Source organism: Sinocyclocheilus grahami, unplaced genomic scaffold, assembly GCF_001515645.1.
Source record: "Sinocyclocheilus grahami isolate Dianchi unplaced genomic scaffold, SAMN03320097.WGS_v1.1 scaffold40.1, whole genome shotgun sequence".
In the NCBI taxonomy this organism is placed as follows: domain Eukaryota; kingdom Metazoa; phylum Chordata; class Actinopteri; order Cypriniformes; family Cyprinidae; genus Sinocyclocheilus; species Sinocyclocheilus grahami.
In genome coordinates, this window is record NW_015505219.1 from 1,530,263 (window position 1) to 1,541,908 (window position 11,646).

Genomic DNA, 11,646 nt, shown 5'->3' on the forward strand with positions numbered 1-11,646 from the left:
AAGTGCCAAAGAGATATTAATAGATTTTTTGTGAGTTTTTGTCTTTATCTTTTCACATTATTTTGATGATATTGAGTAGTTAGAACAGTCAGCAATATATTGAGCAGTTGGTTTCTCCTAAAGAGCAGGAACACAGTCAACATGGGGTAAAATTAACAGCTCTCAGTAATTCTGTCAATCATCTCGACCTGCACAGTTTCATTCCCATGGTAACAAGGCGTCTCCATGCCAACTCCCTTGCAGCCTTTGCCGTGGTTACGGTTCATGTCCCCTGTGTCTCACCTCATCAGAGCAATGTGGCGGAATGAAGTCTCTGTTCACATTAACCTTTTCCTTCACCCTCTTCTCTCTTCTCTTCTCTCACTCACTCCCACACATTCACATGCAACTTCCCATCTTATGTTTACCTCTCAATCTTTATTTTTTTACCCCACCCTCTCATCTATGCCCCGTCTCCCTTTTATACCTGACATCTTCATATCTTTTTGACATTTCACCTTTTTAAAGGGATAGTTCACCCAACAATGAAAATTCTGTCATTATTCACGCAGTCATCTGGTTGTTCTAAACCCATTTGCTGCTATCTTTTCCATGGAATACAAAAGAAGAATGTTGAAGAGTCACGCAGCTGTTTGCAATGTAACGAGTTCAAAGTGAGCACATCTGTCAAGCTTCAAAAAGGGCACTTTTCTTCACTGATTCATTCATTGTTATTCATTTCTCTAATACTGGAGTATTCAAATTAAATATGGCATCTGTGGCCCAGGTTTAACATCATGACGTATGGTCATGCGTAGATATCATAAGATCTGTCCATACTGCAGCATATTCTGGTCAAGAACTGCCCACTTAGTCAGAGAGCAGCTTGACTGACATATACAGTGTGTATAGTAAAGAATCAGCCCCCTTTAAAATAATCACATTTTGTTGCTTTGCAGCCTGAAATGAAGACGGGCACAGTTTTTGTTTTATCCAGCTGTATTTACTCAGTGCAACTTATAACATCCAAGTGAAAGATATAATACCAATATGTCAGGAATCACTGAGTTGGAAAAAGGATCACCCCCTTGTGTCAGTATTTTGTTGAATCACCTTTTGCTTTAATTACAGCCTTTTGTCTTTTGGGATATGTCTCTGTCTCTACTAACGTTGCACATCTAGACTTTGCAATATTTGCCCACTCTGCTTTGCAGAACTGCTCAAGTTCAGTTTAATTAGATGATGACCATTTGTGGACTGTAGTCTTAAAGTCATTCCACAGATATTCAATGGAGTGTAAGTTTGTGCTCTGACTAGGCCATGCAAGGACATTCACCTTTAGCCCTATTCGGACGGTAATTGTTTCTCAGGGGGACGTAAGTGATTTTCACCATTTACAGGGGGTAGTTGGTGATTTTAATGCCGTCCGAATCCAGGATGGCTGTGTTTTTCTCTCACCACCCCCCCGTAACAATCCCCCAGCCGAATTACCTACTGTTTTTTGACAAACACCAAGGTCGTGTGGTAATTTAATTGCCGTCCGAATCCACATCTCTGAGTTTACGAGAAGACGTCGATTCAAAATTCAGTGTTTAAACCCTTTTTGAGCACTCCCGAACACCGTAAAGTAACGTTGTACTTGTGTAATCTGCATATTTATTTCTGAAATGCTGAAAAGTATTTAAAAGAACAAGACTTCATAACTGCTCCACCACAGCGTCTGGGAGCAGAAAGAGAAGAAAAGCACATAAACATTTAAAGTGGGTCTTTATTGTGGCAACAGCAGGTATGCAATACAATTTTAAAATGTGTATTATTATCAGTTTTGGGGAAAGTTACTTTTAAAAGTAATGCATTACAATATTGCGTTACTCCATAAAAAAGTAACTAATTACGTTACTTAGTTACTTTTTATGGAAAGTAATGCGTTGCGTTACTTTTGCGTTACTTTTTCAATCTGGACAGGGCTTGCTTGTTTGTTTTTAAAATAAAAAAGTTATATTTTTGGCAAATATAAAAGCCTTCTCACACCAAAAATGAAATGAATAAGCCTCAGGCTGAAGGGAAAGTAAATTTACGTCCGTACAGTAGAATGCAGAATACATTTCAACACACGTCAGCAATAAAAAAAAGACACAAATGTTTGTCTCTAATTTTTGCTGATTAGTACGGTTGAACTGGATCATCGAAGGTCAGAAACAAAGACATTGGTTAATAGAATGGGATTTGATACATAAAGGATATTTGTGTTGTTTAACATTTAATTATTGCAGGTTTGCGTCATATTCTGAGTTGCATTATTTGTATTCATTTTGAGGAATACTGAATCTGTGTTTTTTATTGTGAGTGAGATGAATGAATGCATATTCATATTTATTTTAGAACTACAGTAACATCTGATTTCTCTCAACATGGGGACAGGAGAGCTGTCAATCAATAAATTGGGGAAAAAAAAGTAACTTGCGTTACTTATTTGAAAAAGTAACTCAAATATTCTCTTGTAAATGAAAAAGTAATGCGTTACTTTACTAGTTACTTGAAAAAAGTAATCTGATTACATAACTCGCGTTACTTGTAATGAGTTACCCCCAAAACTGATTATTATAAACAGATATATATCATGTATGATTATATACAACTATAGCGCATCTATTTTCAAACATATTTAAATTATAAAATAATAAATAGGATATTATAAAATGTGCTTGGAATAATAATAATACATTTTACATAAGTATTTTTAAATACATTTTACACAATAAGAAGAATACATTTGTAAATAAAATTAATTTTATTTACAGCAGACAATCATGTGACTGGCCACTTGAGCAGTGTGTTCCCAGGTTCGTAGGATCACAGAACTCGCTCCTCTACTGTGAATAAATCGCCATCTGAATCCAGGAGTTTTATCACTGAGGTGATATGTAAATTTATTTTTATAGACGTCCATATGAGAAACAATTACCGTCCGAATCGGGCTTTAGTGTCCTTCAACCACTGTGTGCTCAGTTTTACCATATCGTTTGGTGTTGAGGCCAAATAATAAAATTTTAGTCTCAGCTGCCTCACAATCTTCAAGGTGTGTTTTGGCAAAGCTCAGTCGTGACTGCATGTGGCCTTTCTTGAGGAGTGTTTTTTTTTCTTGCAAGTCTCCCATACAAGCCGCACTTGTGGAGAATTTGTGATATTGTTGTCACATGTGTTGCACACAATGACCACTCTTTGTCATAAATTCCTGCAGCTGCTTCAGAGTTGCTGTAGGCCTCTTGGTCGCCTCTCTGACCAGTTTCCTCCTGACTCTTTCATCCAGTTTGGAGCGACGTCCTGATCCAGGGAGGGTCTCTGTTGTAACAAATACCTTGCACTTCTTAATAATAGACTTCACTGTGCTCCTATGCATTGATGAAGCATTTGAATTTTTTTGTATCCATGTTCTGACTTGTGCCCGTCCACAACTTTATCCTGGAGATCTTTTGATGGGTGCCCATAGTTGATTGTTTGCTTCAGTTGCACTAGCAAGGACTGAAATGTTCCAGGAAAGCTCTTTTCATGCTGAGCTAATCAAAATGACCACAGCTGATCACAGTTGAAAGTCAAATGGCTTTGTGTGCCATTGAGAAGGTGATTAGCTACACCTGATTGAGTTTACAAGTCATTTTTAGGAGGGGGGTGATCCTTTTTCCAACTCAGTGATTCTGTTTTTTATTTTTTCTGACATGTTGGTGTTATATCTTTCACTTAGATGTTATAAGTTGCTTAGATGTTATAAATACAGCTAGATAAAATGTCTCGGGTTACTTATGTAACCATGGTTCCCTGAGTAGGGAACGAGACACTGCGTCCTCTAGGGGTCGCTATGGGGAACGCCTCGTCGTGACTCGTATCTGAAGCATACATTGAAAAAACACCAACTCGTTGGCCGGCGACAGCCATGACGTCACTACCGGTGCGACTACAGTATAAATCGGTGCCGGGAGCTACACATCGTTCACTTCTTCGTCTGAAGCTTGCGTCCGCAGCATGGCAAGAAACCTAGAGGACGCAGTGTCTCGTTCCCTACTCAGGGAACCATGGTTACATAAGTAACCCGAGACGTTCCCTTTCATGGGAACTTCGAACTGCGTCCTCTAGGGATCGCTATGGGGAATGGTATACCCACGCCACCATGCTGAGGGGAGTGCAAGCCAGAACCATGGCGAGCACTAAATACCAACTCTACCATATTGCTATGGGAGTTGCCCCTGGGACGTTTAGACGGCTGTCAGTGACGTTATTCCCTACGGCCAAAGGCCTAGGCTACATACCCCAAAATACTTACCTGTTAGGGCCAGACTCCTGGGCCCGGGGTAGAGCTCAAGGCTTGGAATCAGAAACAGATTCCTTTAAGGGAATACGACCAAGAGCCTAGAATCATACTAGTCTTGGTCTGTCACACAGGGGCTACCGCACGTTTGTCTTGTGGTGTTTGTCTTCATTTCAGGCTGCAAAGCAACAAAATGTGATTATTTCAAAGGGCCGGGGGGTTGATTATTTTATATAATCATTTTTATAGAAATGACATTTGCCCGAAGGAGAGGGCAAATGTCACTCTGGACTAATGATAGGTTTTTACGAACCTTTTTTGAAATCTCGCACAGGTTGGGGATTTAGTCCAGGATTCTCGTTCAGGCCTTTCGTCCAGTCCACCTTCCCCTCCTTTTAGGTGAAAAACCACACCAGCTACTGTATAGCAGTTGTAGGAAACTTTTTCCTCGTCGAAGCAGAAACCAGGAGACTCTTGGGTATCTTCAGCAGAGTTCTTTATTGAGAACGCGCTGCGTGGCGCTGCAGTCATCAAAAGTCTGACTAACGTAGTGATACATTGTAGTTTGTATACATTTTAAGGGGGCGGGATACATTCCATAGAGGTGGAGACAATCTAACCTATAGCATGCAAATGAAGTACAGGAATCAGCCCGACACCGGCATTTTCCCAGCCTTGATCTCATCAGTATAACAGTGTCATTCAATGCATAGGTGCTGATCCAATCAGTCTGACAGTCCTAATTCAATCAGCATAACTACTCAAAGACTGGGGCAGAGGCACCAAGAGCCATTACAAACAAAAGGTGATGGTCTCAGTAATCTGGTTCATTTGACTAACAATAAGAGAACAGGAACAGACAGGAACCTCTTGCTACACTTTGCTTAAGATAATCATTTGTCTGATGTAATTTACCTTAAATGCTAAATACAATGTACTTCACCTTAGTTTTTCATGTGATGCTATGTCAGAACATAGGATCAGCATATTTTAAACAGATTCTTAAATTTGTAATCCCACACAGTCAATCATTGTTTGAGTTTTTATTGCCATTCTGGGACGAGGCTATCTGAGACACGTTATACCAGAGTTGGGAAAAGAAATTCAACAGGTAATAGAATTCTGGAAAATGGTTCATAAATTTAAATGAAAGCCTACAAAATCTTCAAACTTTAAAATTCTAAAACTTTCAAGTAAGACTCCTAAGCCAACATTCAGTTTGTCTTGACAAATTTTAAATTTTCAAATTTTTTAATAATAATGTTTTTATGGTGCATTTTTGTCATTTTTAGAGAACAAAGAAAATTAGAGAATGGAAAATAATTACAGAAAATAACAGTATACAGGTTTGGAATAACGACTGTTAAAAAAAATAACAGTTTGCAGCAAATAATGACAACATTTTGAGGGGAATTATTTCACTCCGTTCACATCAGTGTTATTTTTATATTATTTAGATACTATTATAACATTTAGATTTTAACCTTAATATTTTCAATTAGCTTTCAGTTTTATATTTTCGGTTTTAATTTCAATTTACATTTTAGTAATTTTGTTATGAGCTATTGTCATTTTTATTAGGTTACTTTTTTATATTTTTATTTAGCTTTAATTTTTTATTTCAGTTTTAGTTTTAATAATTTTTTGTACTAAAACTCATATGAGTTAGTTGCCAAGGCAACATTCCAATTTTTTGGAAAGTTTTTCCATCTAATATTTATTTTTATTTAATCTTTATTTCAGTTAACGAAAACGATTTGTAATCATTTTATTTAACTATGCCTACCCTGCTGTACATCCCTAAATCCATCCATCGGCCCACTCCTTAATCTGCTGTTTTTTTTATCTTACAGGTGAGTGAGGACTGGAAGTATGTCGCCATGGTGATCGATCGTCTGTTTCTCTGGATCTTTGTGTTTGTGTGTGTCTTTGGCACAGTCGGAATGTTCCTTCAGCCTCTGTTCCAAAACTACACAGCCAAAACTATCACCAGCACACCCGGCTGACTAACCACCAACCCCCTCCACAACAATGGACGCTATACACCATCAGTTGCAATGGGAGGGCGAAGGGAGGAGGGGGGGTCTGCCGAAGGAGAGGGCAAATGTCACTCTGGACTAACGTTAGGTTTGTACGAACCTTTTTTGAAATCTCACACAGAGTGGGGATTTAGTCCAGGATTCTCATTCAGGCCTCTCGTCCAGTCCACCTTCCCCTCCTTTTAGGTGAAATCCACACAAGCCAATCAGAGAGAAAGGAGACACCTGTTTACTTTGCTCAGCAGCCAATCAGCACTCTTCTCTGCAAACAGAAAGCCATCCACCACCCACAAGCTCCGAAACGAGCAGTCTGCTTCCTCAAGAGTCACATGACTTGTTATCTGTACATGCAAGCTAGTCAGACAGGGATGAACTTAAATGCCCGTTTTAACATAATTTCTATCAGATTTTCATAGTTAAATCTGTCTTATTTATTTCTTATGGTCTAGTAGCCTGTCATGATCCATGTATTGCAACAACATTATGATTTCTGTGCGAACATACAAGTGTCTGGTCCTTCGAAATGGGCCTTGATGCAGTATTGTATTATTATTATAAATATAATAAATGTGTGAATTGTATTACTACAACACACAACAAAGAGGGAGGATGCCTGGTGAGATGTGAGTGACAGTGACTGTGTATAAAGACTGAAGGTACTTTAAAGTTAAATTTGCCAGAAAGGGGGCCCACTGTGGTGTAGAACAGGGTTCCCATCCATAAAAATCCTTCCCTAGCCTTGTGATTTTTCAGTACAACACTGAACAGATGAGCTCTGAGCTGAATGAGTCCCTTTGGTCCCTTAAAGCACCTCAGAGTTCAAAATGAAGAGACTGGAAGGCCAAACTGACATGAAAAGTTGCCATATTGAAATTCTGAGCAGTACTGCATTATTATTAGGCCTCCTACACTTGCTTGCATTTCATTCCCTTTCTGTCTTCTATCCTTTTCGTCTATCTCTCCTGTTCCCATCAGTCCTCTCACACGACTGCTTGCTTCTTCAGAAACACATAATAGCTTCTCGTGAAAATATAAACCATTGGTTATGACCATTCTCATAATCAAAAGCACATTTGGTCAGTGGCTTTTTAGATTCCTTGATTTTAATTCATTATTTACTCGATGTAAAAGTCTGTGAGCCTGTGCTTGCAAATCAGCAGATTTCTGCATAATTTTAACACTTGTCATTCCCAGATTATGTGCTTCTTATTTGTTTATTAAGTACCATTTAAAAGTTTGGGGTCTGTACAATTTTAGAAGCCTCATTTCGTCACCAAGGCTGCATTTATTTGATCCAAAACTAGTATAAACTGTAATGTGAAATTTTACAATAATAAAAAAAAAAAAAACCTAGTGATAATTCATAAAAACATAGTGAGGCAATACCATTGCTAGCTATTTCCTCTGCTAACTGAGCCTCCATATCCTTCTTCCTATTTGCATGATACTTGACCCTTATGAAATTAAGGGCCACTAGCTGGCAGTTAAGACTTTAAGTGTGGATTTCTCTATCAGTTTCATCCATATGGTTCATTAAGATGGGAATCTCCAAAACTCATCTTTCAGAAAGCAGATTAGGCAAACATGTTCACCCCTGGATTCAATTTTTTTCTTGGCTATATTTCCTGAGCACTTCAAATGACCTTGCACTCATGCTTTGCCTTTTCAGTCTTTCTCCTCCACTCATATTTCCCTCACCTGCAGTGCTCTGCAGAACGCCCTATTACAAACCACAAAGCTGCATAGTACAGCTGCTCTATTTGACCGTTAGCTTTTAAAAATACAACAGTATAAGGGTGAAAGTCAAACTATGAATGCATTACTTTTGTCTTTGTTTTTGGCTCCAAGTAGCAGGAAGTCTCCAGTGACTCACAATGTCTGTGCTCACAGTGTGACATCAACGACGAGACATAAGTCAGTATTCGCCACACGCCAGTCGTGTCTCTATTCATTAAAGTATTCTGTCCATGAGAGCAAGCAAATCGGCTTTCATAACCATAAGTGCTTAAGTCTCTCCAATTCATCAAAGGAAAAATGGAATGAAGAGAAGAGACAAAGGGAGGAGTGTTTCTCCCTATGTTATGTCATGTCAAGTCAACCTGTTCAATAATGCAATAATCCAGAAGTGTGACATCACAGTGATTCTGTGTCAAAATATCTGTGTGTTGGCCAGTAAGAGTGCACCGTCTTATTCACACTAATGGCACTTAAATGCCCGTCTCCTATCCTCACCTCCCTCTTTTGGCTGACCGATCACATTTATCCTGTCAAATAAAGATTAGAAATTCATCATCTCTTTGTGTTGGACAATTCTTGGCCTATTTGCACAAATAACACTTTGTTATTTCTCTGTTAGGGAAAGTCGAACTCAATGTTTTGCACTGAATACAATGTCGTTTTCATTTCTGTTTAAATCCTCAAACAAGATGGGTAAGAGGACTTGGCTTTTGTGTTGCTCTGCTGCCCAAGGACTTGTTCACCAGTCTCTAAACTCACATCCGTTGGCACTGCCACCTCTTGACAACATAATAAATTCATGTCTTATTTCAAGTTGGCTGCGCATCCTCCTTTATGAAAGCACTTCAAGCCAAATTTTCATGAGAGCAGCTTAGAAAAAGGAAATGCACGTCCACATATTATATTAATGTGACCTTCAGTTTATGCTACATAAAACAGGACCTTGCTTTTGTATGTTCCTACATCCCCGGTGACGAAAATAGTGAATGCTTCATGTAGAATGCAAGAAGATATAATTTTATTGAATAATAAATGAGCATGATCATGCAGTCTTTCCTACATTGAGTAAGCGACTGTCTGCAAACATGAAGAATCGAGTTGTCCTTCTAGACAAATACCCGAGACCTTTCCTGTCTAACCTCAGCTTTGATTCAATACTGCCCTCTAATGGTCAAGACTCTTGCTATCAGTGTTAATTTTTATAGAGTATTTCGTTTGTCATTTTTGTCTTGTGACGAAAATATTCTTTAAATTGGGTCAGTATTGTGTTATTTCAAATTCATTAATTTTAGTCAGTTTTACTCTAAATGGCATTTAATTTTAGTGGGTAAAATATCATTTTGGTTCAGAGAAAGTGCAACAGAAAACATTTTATGTACAGGCCTACAAATATAGCTCTTACGATATCCCAAAATATACAATATAAAATATGTAGTAAGTAATAATGCTTTGTGGGAGAAAACAATAATGGAACAGATGGTCTAAAATAAAAATCTACTCCCCCCTTATTTCTCTCCAAACCAGAATAATCATCTAGAAGATGCAAGGTGATTTGAACTTCTCAAGTAGCCTACCATAGATGTAGTCCATATGATTTGTGTGCGTTATTCCAAGTCTTCTGAATTCAGTCGACTGCTTTATAACTGCCTCTAATGTAACACGTTTAAAAAAACATACCTTTTAATATCTTTTTTTCTTCTTCACATTTTCGTCAACAATATCTTTTAAATGTAATGTTTATTTAGTGACGAAATACAGTTACTATTATCAAACTATTATCATCAGTAGCCTCATTTTGTTGACGAGATTGCACTTCCATCTGCTGCGAAAAAAGGACACCAGCCTCATTTATTTATTTTAAATCTGCAGTTTATTGTTATATGGAGAGATTATTTTAAAATAAACAACTCCAATTGTTAATAAACAAAAGAAAGGAAGAAACACATATTCACATATTCAACAAAGACCATGTCAAAATCTCATTCTTAATGCTTTCATTCCTAATAGGTTCAGGGGACGGAAACATGTTGTGCCTCATGGAACATTTTGTGTACCCAGGATTGTATGGATGCAGGATGTGGATGCAGAGATGATGTGAAACCTTTTTTAGTATCAGTAGCCTAAGGAAGATTCATACACACATACACATATTCCCCTTCTCCCCTCATTTCCCCCTCATCATCATTCTCTGGTCATGTGTTGGCTTTTGTTCAGAGAAATGCAGCTCTACTCTTTCTTTTCAACCTTCTTTCCATCCTTTTCGTGATACTCGAGGAAGAAGTCATTGCAGGCGACAGTGAGGGCACCAACGAGGATGACGAACTCTGTGAAGTCTACCTCACCGTCGTTGTTTGAATCCAGGTCTCCCATAACTTTATCTACCGCATTCTTATCCTGTGCGTTCTGTGGAGCAAGAGAGGTGCAGATAAAGTTAATCAGAAACATCTGACTTTCACAAAGAAATCAAAACTCTGTTTTCCCCTTACCCCAAGGTAGTTGCCCAGCTCCTGCGTTAGCATCTCTTTGAGTTCCTGTCTGCTAAGAGTATATTTGTCGCCCTCATTTCCAGAGTACTTATGGAACGTCTGGATCATCAGCTGCATGGCGGTCTCCAGAGTGGAGGCATTCTCTAAGTTTAGAACATTAGACATTCTAGAAAGAAAGATTTACTGGTCACTGTAGTGAGTGACTGTATTCAGACTTATAAATGCACTCAAGAATGCACAAAAGGTTTTCTTTAGTATTTCTGTCTCATTTTAAATATTTAAAAGCACAAAGCAGACTTATTTTCTCCAGACCACAACAGTAAAAACATTTCAAAAGAAGCAGTTATATATTCTCAGCGTAACATGCTTTGACCCCTCCTTCCCTCTCCAGATCATCCTACGAGGGGCTTAACTTAACTACAGAAGGGAAATGTGACTTGCCTGATAAGGGTGAAATCCTAAACTGGAGAAAACACTCTGAACCTGCGGAGGAAGTTGTAATCTGAGCCAATCTGAGTGCCCACAACTCACTACACACACACATATATTTAACCAAACGCTGCCCTGGGTTTGAGATTAGCCCTGTCCTGATGGATGAACTGATAAACATATTGGGTTGTGTTGGCAAAAATAACTTCAGAGGAGAAGAAAAGCCTCCTCAGATACATTATAGAGATGAGCCACAAGCCACATAAAACTTGAGGTGGAGAGCCATGTTAAAAAAATCTGATCCAATAGCAGCTCGATGCATCAAACTTTTCTTTAGCATATGATGTGATGTTCTGTCTGTGCAAAAGATGCCCAGGCCTTTTTTTTAGCAGTCTGGTCCAAAAGCTCATTAGAAACATCAGGCAGCATGAAAGCCATCTAGCGTATAACTCTAAAATTCACAATTACAATCTGTTCTTCTATCCATCTTTTCTTTCCCTTACCTTGTTGTTAGATGATTGTTGCTCTTCTGTTCCTTGAGGAGAGATGAATGTTGGTGAAGTCGGGAGGCGATGGGCAGCATCTTATATACATACTTGGTCCTCCTCCCATCGTACCTTACAACCCCCCCCCCCCCCCCCCCCCCCCCCCCCCCCTTCCTTTTTCTTTTCCT

At 38.7% G+C, this 11,646-nt stretch overlaps 2 protein-coding genes across 3 annotated transcripts in view; one reads left to right on the forward strand and one right to left on the reverse strand.

Annotated features, from left to right (window-relative positions):
- Positions 1 to 8,393, forward strand: part of LOC107582065 (neuronal acetylcholine receptor subunit beta-2-like) — a 34,781-nt gene extending 26,388 nt beyond the window's left edge. Inside the window, exons 6-7 of one of the 2 annotated variants that reach the window (XR_001608898.1) lie at positions 6,136 to 6,829; positions 8,384 to 8,393. Coding sequence is in view for 1 of the 2 variants with exons in the window: in XM_016267786.1 (XP_016123272.1) it covers positions 6,136 to 6,288 (153 nt within the window). In the remaining variant the exon portion in view is untranslated. Of the gene's footprint in view, positions 1 to 6,135; positions 7,365 to 8,383 lie in introns of those variants that run through there. The other variant, XM_016267786.1, reaches the window with a different exon arrangement.
- Positions 8,394 to 10,030: 1,637 nt separating this feature from the next.
- On the reverse strand, positions 10,031 to 11,529 carry s100t (S100 calcium binding protein T). The gene is made up of 3 exons (XM_016267787.1): positions 11,477 to 11,529; positions 10,545 to 10,710; positions 10,031 to 10,461 (listed from the first exon to the last, which is right to left on the reverse strand). The coding sequence occupies exons 2-3, from the start codon at positions 10,707 to 10,709 to the stop codon at positions 10,285 to 10,287; spliced, it is 342 nt and encodes a 113-aa protein (XP_016123273.1). The 5' UTR covers position 10,710; positions 11,477 to 11,529; the 3' UTR covers positions 10,031 to 10,284.
- Positions 11,530 to 11,646: the final 117 nt, after the last annotated feature.

Bases quoted from the DNA above. Each gene is read 5' to 3' on its own strand.
- s100t (XM_016267787.1), bottom strand. From the start codon at position 10,709: ATGTCTAATGTTCTAAACTTAGAGAATGCCTCCACTCTGGAGACCGCC. The intron at 10,462-10,544 runs GTAAGGGGAAAA...CTTGCTCCACAG, and splicing joins AGCTGGGCAACTACCTTGGG to AACGCACAGGATAAGAATGC.